The sequence below is a fragment of the Meleagris gallopavo genome, unplaced genomic scaffold, assembly GCF_000146605.3.
Source record: "Meleagris gallopavo isolate NT-WF06-2002-E0010 breed Aviagen turkey brand Nicholas breeding stock unplaced genomic scaffold, Turkey_5.1 ChrUn_random_7180001957369, whole genome shotgun sequence".
In the NCBI taxonomy this organism is placed as follows: Eukaryota; Metazoa; Chordata; class Aves; order Galliformes; family Phasianidae; genus Meleagris; species Meleagris gallopavo.
The window spans coordinates 1,065-11,335 of NW_011217633.1; the positions used below are offsets into that span (position 1 = coordinate 1,065).

Here is a 10,271-nt window from a genome sequence, read left to right on the forward strand (position 1 = left end):
TTACATCCAACGAAATCCACTCTCCCTGAGCTTGAAGCCGTTTCGCTTTGTTCTATCGCCACGGACTCTGCTCTAGAGTCTGCCCTATTCTTTCCCGTCTCTGCCCTCTGGATACTGAAGGCTGCTATCAGGTCACCTCGCAGCCTCCTCCTCTGCAGGCTGCACAGCCCCAGCTCTCTCAGCCTGTCCTTGCAGGAGAGGTGTTCCCTTCCTGGGGTCATTTTTGTGGCCCTCCTCTGGACGCGCTCCAACAGCTCCACGTCTCTCCTGTGCTGAGGACTCCGCACCTGGACACAGTGCTCCAGGGGAGGCCTCACCAGCGCAGAGTAGAGGGGCGGGATCACCTCTCTTGCCCTGCTGGCCGTGCTGCTTTGGATGCAGCCCAGGATACGGCTGGCTTTCGGGGCCGTGAGGGCACAGTGCTGACTGATGTCCAGTTTCCCATCCACCCGTATCCCCAGGGCTGCTCTCAATCCTTTTGGAGGGGAGTATCTTGGAGCCTGCCCATGGCATCCTCACATTCCCACAGAGTGGGACAGCTCTGCTTTGCGTAAAGCCCTGACTCCTTGCCAGTTTGTTACATGTATTTCGCTTCTGCCGGTCGAACGAACAACCTTACAGCATGTTTCCTAGCTCAGAGCACTATGCCCACCTTGTTTAGAACATTTAGAATCTATTGCAGCTTTGTGAGAAAGAATTTGTGAGGTAAATTGGGAACTATGTTTCTAAAAGATGTTACTAATACGTATAAGGTGTTCTTCCTTTCCACATGGGCAATTTCCAAGGGTATGTGACAGCTTAATTCTTCAGATCAACTGCCCTTTTCAATGTTCAATGCAGAAACAACACTTTCACTTTCCACTCCTTCAAGTACTGAAAGGCCACAATGAGCCCAGAAGCTTCCCCTCCCCAAGCTAAACCATCACAGTTCCCTCAGCCTTTCCTCACAGCAGAGCTGCTCCAGCCCTCTGACCATCTCAATGCCCTCCTCTTCCCGCTCCCAGAGCTCCACGTCCTTCCTGTGCTGGGGGCCCCAGCCCTGGACGCAGTGCTGCAGGTGGGGCCTCACAAGAGCCGAGCAGAGGGGGACGATCACCTCCCTGTCCCTGCTGCCACCCCTCTGCTGATGGAGCCCAGGATCCCATTTGATTTTCGAGCACCCCAAAAACTCCCCATGTCCCCTGCGATACTTGGTTGACCAACAGCTGACCAATGGTTGCACGACGACAGACAAATAGTTGAGCAATGGTTGACCAGTTCAGCAGTAGTTGGTTCACAGCAGTGTGATCTCATGGCCAGGATAGGGCCCTGCGGTGCCTTCCATGAGCGTGGCCACATAGTTGAACAGCTGTGGGCCAATGGTTGGCCAGTGGTTGACCAGTGGTTGGCCAATGGTTGACCAGTAGTTGGCCAATGGTTGACCATGAGCCAGCAGTGTCACCTCATGGCTGAGTTGGTTCACCACACCTGATCTTTTCACACCCTCCCCAACTCTGCCCATCCTGCTTTCTGTGTCTGATTTCCCCCCAGGAGAGCAGAGCTGGCCCAGGCCGAGTGCTGCTCCTTCAGTCCAGGCTGAAATGGTCACTGCTCAGGGGAAAGTGTGAGTGCTTTTACTGTGCTTCTTTTTAATTTTTTTTTTTAAATTAATTTACACTTAGCATTTTCAGAAGCAAAGCAATGACTCTACAGAAATGCCTAGAGTACAGAAACATGAATGTCACTCTTTTAAAAGCCTCTGTTGAAAGCAGTGCACATTCTGAGCAAAGGAAGGCCAAGGCATGTGATTCCCCAAGCAGATGAACAGCATTTCCCCAAGAAGACGATTAGAAGTTTGCCATCATCCCAGAAGACACCATTTCTTCCCAATTACAAAAGCACTTGCTGTCGATGAGGCGACTATGGGAAACGTCCCCGGTTGGAAGTGAAGAATTGTCTAAGTAGAAACGGAAAAATGACTCGCAATAGTCCACGCGGAACCCCAAATATGGCACACTGAAGTGAAAATAGTACAGCCAGCACTGCTATCTCTATGAGGAATGCCCTGTTGCTTCTCGTGTCCTGCTGCTGGGAGCCACCTCCGCAGTGCCCACCCTGGGGATGAGAAGCAGAACTTGTTGGGACCCTTTGAAGCCTGATGCGCACTCGCAGCATGACTGCGCACATGCTGTGCTGCTCCATACCTGGGAATGAGATTTCTCCTTCTCTTCATCCTGCCACAGTCTCTTTCTCAGCTGAAGCGCTTCCTCTTCAGAGCGGCGAGCCCGGTTCTCCATCTTCCGCAGTTGTTCTGCCGCCCTCTCCCTTTCAGCCTCCCACTCCTTCTCTGCCTTCTCATATCCACGAATCCAATCCTCCATCTGCCGCAGTCTTTCTGCCTCCCTCCCCCTCTCAGCCTCCCTCTCCTGCTCAGCCTTCTCGTTCCGGTCTTGCAGATCTGGAGGGAGAAGCAGAGCTTACTGCACATGAGGAGCGGACCCCCAGCACCCTGGCAGTGCTGTCCCTGCCCCAGCCCCCAGCTCCTCCAGAGGTGGTAGCATTTCTCCAAGACAGGCGTTACCTTTGATCTGCTCATCTTTTTCTGTCAGGGCACGGTCTGTGCTGCAGATGCTCCTGGCCAGAGGCTCCACATTCTGAAGGAACTGCTGCAGGACAGCATCTGCCTGTGGGGCAACGGGAGTGTGGCAGTCAGGGGGTGAGGTGGTGACGCTGGGCAGGGGCTGCTCCTCTTCCCACCTTCACCCCTTTGCCCGGCAGCGCCCGGTACCGCTCCACCAGCGCCCGTTGGTCCCCAAGGAACAGCTGGTGACCCCCCGGCATGAAGTAGACACCGTCACTGATGCGCTGCTCCATCTCACTGTAGAGCTCCTGCAGTGCAGCCGTGCACTTCTCACGGGACGCCTCCTCATTGCGGCTGCAGAGCTCCAGCTTGGCTGCCTCCACCTGCCGCTGTGTGGGGGGACACGAGGGGCAGCAATCAGGCGGGGAAATGGGGGGCAGGAAGGAGCAGCACAATGCAGCCCTATGGGGGATGCAGAGCCGAGCACGGTGCCGCGGAGCAACGCGGGCCAAACCGGGGAGCGCCCACCAGAAGCTCCGCACGGAAGCGCTCGACGTCGTCTGTGATCGTCCGCTCCGCAAAGAGCTGCAGCGTCTCCCTCTGGCACTGCTCGTGCAGCTCCAGCAGCTCCTCGGTCTCCATGGGCAGCTCTGCCCGCTGCTCCAGCAGCTCCCGGTACAGAACCGCAGCTTCCCGCACCGCCGCCGAGTTGCGCAGCTCGACCAGGGCCGTCACCGCGCTCTCCAGGCACGGCACGGCCCCGCTCCGGATGGCATCCACGTAGGTCTCGACCAGAGTGCCCAGCACTGCCGTGGGGGGAGGGGATGAGAGCTCTCTCTGTTTTGGCCCTGGCTGCAGCCGTAGCCCTGCTGCCCCTCCCAGCATCCCCGAATACTTCTCCTGCTATTTCCCACCCAACCCGACACCCAGGAGCACCAAACGCAGAGGCAGGAAAGCTCCCCCGTGCCCCACTGCCCCGAGAGCATCACTCACTCTCCCCCGTTACTTTGCAGCCACTGGGGATGGTCTTTGGTGGAGACCTCTCCCAGATGTAGCTGCGGAATTTCTCCAGCTGTCGCAGGAACTCGGGGTCCATCCTATCGTCAGGGAGCTCCTCCAGGCGGGGCAGATCCCTCTTGCTGGCAGGCTGGTCGAAAATGAAGCACCTTCTCTCGGGGAAGAACTGTCGGATGCATTCCCGCAGGCGGTCGTAGCGTTCGGCCTCCGGGCTGCTGCCTGTGGGACGGAACAACCACAGCTCAGCTCTCTGCTGCCTTTGAGCACCCAGCGCCGGCCGTGCCCGACAGCTCAGCATCCCCACCGCCCCTCAGCTTCAGCGCATTCTCCAAGTATTCGTCCTCGGAGAGCTCCTGCCCGTCCGCCTCCAACTGCAGCGTGAAATCCCGCACAGCCCACACAAAGGTTGGGAAGAACGCGGCCAACCCAGTGGCAGCAGGTGGTTGGGCTCCGCTCTCCCCGGGGCTCTTTGTCAGCTTCACGCACTCTGCCAGCGTCAGCACGTAGCTGCGGGGCTGGATAAGGAGAACAAGAGCTCGGCTCTGCCTGCAACACGGGACCCCCAGCAGCTCCTGTGCACCACAGGGATGTGGATGCCCCCCAAGCAGGCGGCTCTCGGAGGAGCTCTGTCGTGCAAAGCCCACCACCCAACGGGAACAAAGCGGGAACCCCCACGGCCACCAAGGATACTGCAGGTTCTCCAGGGCCTGCTGGTCGACGGTGCCCTTGCTGTTGTAGATGAGGGTGCTGGAGAGCAGCACGGCCAGCACGAAGATCCACGTGTCGTTCTTGGTGTCTCCCTGCAATGCACACCCCCAGTGTGTCCCCCTCCAGCAGAGCAGTGCAGGGGGTGAGCGAAGCCCCACGCTCTGAGCACCCATGGCCAAGAGCTCAGATGTGAGGTCACCCCACCACCCGACCCCAGCGCACTGCTGTGGTGGAGGCGGAGCAGGCAGCTCTCCCCACAGTTCTGCATGCAGTGGGCTTGCATGGGGGGAAGGGGCTGCTTTTCCCGACCTTCTCCACGTCTCCCAGCCCTTCGGTGTCCAGCAGCACCAGCGTGTGTCCGGGCTGGAGGGGGTGAGGCACGCACCACATCCAGATTCCTTTGGTGTGAGCCTGCACGCTGGAGCCCAGGGAGAAACCTGCGTGGGGGCCGTGGGATTTGACAGCACGAAACGCAGAGGAGGAGAATCCCAGTACCAGGGGCACACGGGGTCAGCGATGCCCATCCCACCCCTTCCCTCACCCGTCCTCCTCCCGGCCAGCCGGTTCATCAGGTAGGATTTGCCGCTGCGGTACAGCCCGCTGACGGCCACCACCACCACGGGCTGTGTGATGTTGGCCAACACCTGCAGGGCGTCCCGCCGCACCGCCAGCCCCTGCCCTGCGTGGTTCTCAACGAGGCAGATGGGCTCCTCCATCTCCACCACCGGCGCCGCGGATGTCAGGGCTGCCATCACAGCCTGCAGTGGGAACGGCGAGACTTTGGGACGGGGCACCGGCAGCCGGCAGCCATGCTCCGATTCACCCCGCTTTGGGTCTCCAAGCACTGCATTCTTTGCTCCTGCTCCCTACCAGAGCTTCTTTCCTTCTCTATTTGCTCCTTCCTGGGCAGCACACTCCAAAGACAGTCATGACCTTTGCCCCTTCCCGCCTGCAGCCCCACAGCTCTGCAGCACCGGGCTGTGTGGCTGCCTCACACCCTGCAGTCTCACCCTCTTCACCTCCCGTCCAAGCAGCAGTAGGTGAGGCAGAGTGAAAGTGAACGGCGGAGAGGGCAGAGGACTTTGCCTGGAGGCCAGCCTGGAACCCCTGCCCGACCCCAGTATCTGTTGGGACGGCTTGGTGGGAACTTGCAGTGCGAGGAGAGGATGGAGGAGGGGGTCTGGCAGCCTCATGCACAGAGCTGCACTTCTGCTCGGGGCTGTGCTCGCTTTGCCGAGTATCACCCAGTGATTGCTGGACAATCCGCAATGCGTAGCAGAGCTCCGTGCACCCACCTCACCGGGCACCAACGGTCACTGAATGCACCGAACCCGGCTCAGCCCTCCGTACCCCTGTGCCTTCTCAGCCTGCGGCAGCACAGCAGGACACAAGGGGCGGCTTTGGTGCTGTGCAAAGAGGTAAAGAGCTGCGTCCCTCCCCCGAGCCCCCTTTGGGACCCCACAGCCCCGGCATCACCCCTCTGCACCCCCCCCATTCCCCTCCACGTCCCCAGGAGTTTCCTCGGGTGAGGTTTTTCTTCCCTATCCCATCGAACACGGATGTGCCACCCCCAGCCACCCGGGCAAGGCTCCCTTGTCCCCTCTCTCTGCAGCCCCCTCCCCACACCCAGCCCCGGCCACTCACCACCGCAGGGCTCTGCAGCGCTGGCCTGTGGGGCTGCTTATACCCTGAGGCTTCAGTCTGGAAATGGCTCTCCAGGAAATGGCAGTGAGTCAGAGCGAAAGTGAAAGCGAATGAGAGTGGATATAACACTGTCCGACAGCTGCCTGCTGGCTCCCACCCCTTGCAGCTCTGCTCTGTGGCATTTTGCTCCACCTCATCAGTACTCTGACCCTCTGGTGACACTCCAGGGCTCCAGGTGACATGAGGAGAGAGGAGGGTCCCCGCCACCATATCAGGCACTCCAGTTCATTTCTCCAAACACCGACGGTGCCTCAGCCACGCTCCTCTCCGTTGTGCTCTGCAGAAAATCCTTCTCCGGTCCCTGCAGCATCTTCCATCATCGTCTTCTCCATCCCTGCACCCGACTGAGGCACCAGCCTGGCAGAGGACCCTGTGGTCTCCGTGCGGGCTGTGATGGAGAGCACGAACTGCATCCCAGGCAGGGGCTGTTTGAGGCCAACAGAGGGGCTGAGACGTCTGCAAATGTCCCGGAGCGCTCTGGGAGCACCTCAGAGAGCAGCAGCCCTCCAGTGGGAGGAGTCGTGGGGAGGGAGTACCACCATGAGGGCATGAGGGCACACTGCTGGGTCGTGGTCAGCCACTGGTCAACATTGGTCCACTACCAGTCAGCCATTGGTCAACTCTTGGCCAACTATCGGTCAACCATTTGCCGACTATTGCTCAGCCATTAGTCCCAAATAATGCCCCCAAAAGCTTCCACACATGGCACCCCTCCAAAAGTCCCCTCCAAAAAACCTCCACCACCCTTCCCACTCATGACACCCCTTTAAACTTCTGAAAACTTCCAACATGTGACCCCACCATAGAGACCAAAAACCTCACACTGATAGACCCCCAAAATTCTCCATCACCCACTCCCACGCGTGACACCTCCCTAATTGCCCCTCAACCCTCCCACATGTGACACCCCAAAAACTCCCCATGTCCCCTCCCATGTGTGAAACCACCACCCCAAAAACACCCTCTCATGTGCAACACCCTCGTAGTCCCCCCAGAAACACCCTCAAGTCACACTCCTAACCTTCTCCAAACACTCTCCCACACCTGGAACACCTTAAAAGTGCCACACACCCCACTCACATGTGACACCCCCTTGATCGCCCTCCCCCACGCTCCCACATCTCTCACCCCCAGGGCTGCCCACAAAGCCCCCCTTCCCATGCGTGAAACCACCCCCACAAAAGCTCCACCATCTCCTCCCACAAAAGGCATCTCAAAAACCTCCCACTTTTCCCACAAGTCACAACTCCTAAAAGCCTCCACATCCCCTTCCATGCATGACACCACCCAAAAAAATCTCCACAACACCCCTCCCACGCGTGAGATCACCCCCCAAATCTCTACTGCTCCCTCCCACGAGTGACATGCCCCCGTATCACAAACAACCCTCACTGCATTGAGTGAAAAAAAAGTGTAAAGACGTCTTGTTTTACTGCGATACTTGGTTGACCAACAGCTGACCAATGGTTGCACGACGACGGACAAATAGTTGACCAATGGTTGACCAGTTCAGCAGTAGTTGGTTCACAGCAGTGTGATCTCATGGCCAGGATAGGGCCCTGCGGTGCCTTCCATGAGCGTGGCCACATAGTTGAACAGCTGTGGGCCAATGGTTGGCCAGTGGTTGACCAGTGGTTGGCCAACGGTTGACCATGAGCCAGCAGTGTCACCTCATGGCTGAGTTGGTTCACCACACCTGATCTTTTCACACCCTCCCCAACTCTGCCCATCCTGCTTTCTGTGTCTGATTTCCCCCCAGGAGAGCAGAGCTGGCCCAGGCCGAGTGCTGCTCCTTCAGTCCAGGCTGAAATGGTCACTGCTCAGGGGAAAGTGCGAGTGCTTTTACTTTTTTTTTTCACTTTTTATTTTTTTAATTAATTTACACTTAGCATTTTCAGAGGCAAAGCATAGAATCATAGAATCATAGAATCATAGAATCATAGAATCATAGAATCATAGAATCATAGAATCATAGAATCATAGAATGCCCTGGGTTGAAAAGGAGCACAATGCTCATCCATTTCCAGCCCCCTGCCTTGTGCAGGTCACCAACCAGCTGCCCAGGCTGCCCAGAGCCACATCCAGCCTGGCCTTGAATGCCTCCAGGGATGGGGCATCCACAACCTCCTTGGGCAACCTGTTCCAGTGCCTCACCACCCTCTAAACAAAAAACTTTCTCCTCAGAGATAACCTAAACCTCACTTGTCTCAATTTAAAACCTTTTCCCTTGTCCTATCACTATCCATCCTTGTAAACAGCCGTTCCCCCTCCTGTTTACACGCTCCCTTCAAGCAGTGGATGGACACAATGAGTCTCCCTGCAGCCTTCTCTTCTCCGAGCTGAACAATCCCAGTTCCCTCAGCCTTTCCTCACAGCAGAGCTGCTCCAGCCCTCTGACCATCTCAGTGCCTTCCTCTGGACCCGCTCCCAGAGCTCCACGTCCCTCCTGTGCTGGGGGTCCCAGGCCTGGACGCAGTGCTGCAGATGGGGTCTCACGAGGCACCTAACTTGGTTTGTTCTGACCCCATCTGTTGGCAAAATGCAGTGGTTCATGTTCAGGGGAGCTGTGATGAGACTCGGGGGGGGGTCTGAGCACGATGGTGAGACGTGTGAGGTTGTGTGAAGCACGGGATGAAACTGGGTGGGAAAGGCCAGGGGTCAGGAGGGCAATGGGAACGTTAAGGAAAGTTGGGCAGGGCTGATGGGCACCTGGGGGATGGGAAGCTGTGTAGAGAGAGGCTGTGAAATCAGCAGCAGGGCTGACTATTTCTCACCCCTGAACAGCAGTAATGCATTGCTGCAAGGACTGGAACTGGAGCAGTGCCATGATGCAGGTGCGAAGCGAAGCATCAGTGCTGTAACAATGAGAAAGACCAAGGTGGCGGAATGGTGATACAGGAGGTGTCAAAGGGACTAGCAGAGGGGAAAGGGGCTGCAAAGCAAAGAGGAAAGCACTCACCCACCTCTGAACATCTCAGCTGATGGGGACAACTCCACAAGGGAGGGCTCTCCTAGCAGAGAGGGGCAGTCAGCCGTTCAATGCAGTCTGGTCACACAGCTGAATTGTCTTCACTGTGTTCCCAGGGCTGACTGAGTCCTTTCCCAGGGGCTCAATCAGTGTTTCAGGCTGTGACTCAACAGTTCCCATACACCAGTGTCACTCCTTTCTACAAAAAGGGCAAGAAGGATTTGGGAAACTACAGGGCAGTCAGCCTCACCTGTGTCCCTGGAAAGGTGATGGAAGAGCTTCTTCTGGATGCCATCTCCAAGCAATTGGAAGAGAAGGAGGTCATCAGGAATAGTCAGCATGGATTCACCAAGGGAGAATTGCGCTTGACCAACCTCATAGCCTTCTAGGATGGCAGCTCTGGCTGGGTGGATGGGGGGAGAGTAGTGGATGTCATCTACCTTGACTTCAGCAAGGCTTTTGGTACTGTCTCCCACAACATCCAGGTAACAAAGCGTGGAATAGATGAGTGGATGGTGACACGGGTTGAGAACCGGTGACTGGCTGAGCTCAGAGGGTGGTGACTGGTGGCACAGAGTCTGGTTGGAGGCCTGTGACCAGCAGTGTTCCCCAGGGAGTGGTGCTGGGTCCGGTCTTGTTCAGCATCGTCAACCTTGGTGAGGGGATGGGTGTCCACTCTCAGTAAGTGCAGCAATAATACAAAGCCGGGAGGAAAGGCTGAGTGACCTGGGGCTGTTCAGCCTTGAAAAAAGAAGACTGAGAGGGGATCTGATCAATGTCTATAATGATCTCTAGAGGTCCCTTCCAGCCCCTACGGTTCTGTGATCCTTTGGCTTTGGATTCTTGTTGGGATGCTCCTGTTGTTTCGTGTCCCTAAAAATGGTCTCTTGGTCCATTGGATGACCTTCAACGTTGAGTGCCCCTTGCTGATGTCCCTTGTCCCTCCTGGAGGCTCTCAGACTTCCTTGAGGATGTTAAAACCCATTGTTGTTCCTCAGCACCATCCCACGACCTCATGCTGGGACAATCTCCTTGTTTCATGTCCCCCTAAATGTTCTCTCAGCCCATTGTGTGACCTTCAGTGTTGGGTGTCCATCACTGGTGTCCACTGTCACCCCTGCTGGCCCTCAGACCTTCTTGGGGACATTGGAACCCATTGATGTCACTCAACACCATCCCCTGTCCTCGTGATGGGATTCTCGCATTGTTTTGTGTCCCTACAAATGATCTCTTGTCCCACTGGATGACTTTCAACGTTGGGTGTCCCTCAACACTGTCCCTTGTCTCCCTGGGGACACCAAGGTGGGTTCCTGG

General features: G+C 57.0%; 1 protein-coding gene across 3 annotated transcripts; it reads right to left on the bottom strand.

Annotated features, from left to right (window-relative positions):
* Positions 1-1,608: 1,608 nt before the first annotated feature.
* Positions 1,609-6,214, bottom strand: LOC100541596 (guanylate-binding protein 1-like). Of its 3 annotated transcripts, none has more exons than XM_010728306.3 (11): positions 5,930-6,214; positions 4,827-5,043; positions 4,595-4,722; positions 4,268-4,377; positions 3,882-4,084; positions 3,554-3,796; positions 3,089-3,366; positions 2,737-2,949; positions 2,561-2,663; positions 2,184-2,437; positions 1,609-1,936 (listed from the first exon to the last, which is right to left on the bottom strand). In XM_010728306.3, the coding sequence occupies exons 1-11, from the start codon at positions 6,197-6,199 to the stop codon at positions 1,841-1,843; spliced, it is 2,115 nt and encodes a 704-aa protein (XP_010726608.2). In that variant the 5' UTR covers positions 6,200-6,214; the 3' UTR covers positions 1,609-1,840. The 3 variants fall into 3 exon arrangements, with proteins under 3 accessions (XP_010726608.2, XP_010726606.2, XP_010726607.1); XM_010728304.3 differs by having other exon boundaries at positions 1,609-2,094; XM_010728305.2 differs by lacking the exon at positions 5,930-6,214 and adding an exon at positions 5,156-5,336 and having other exon boundaries at positions 1,609-2,094.
* Positions 6,215-10,271: the final 4,057 nt, after the last annotated feature.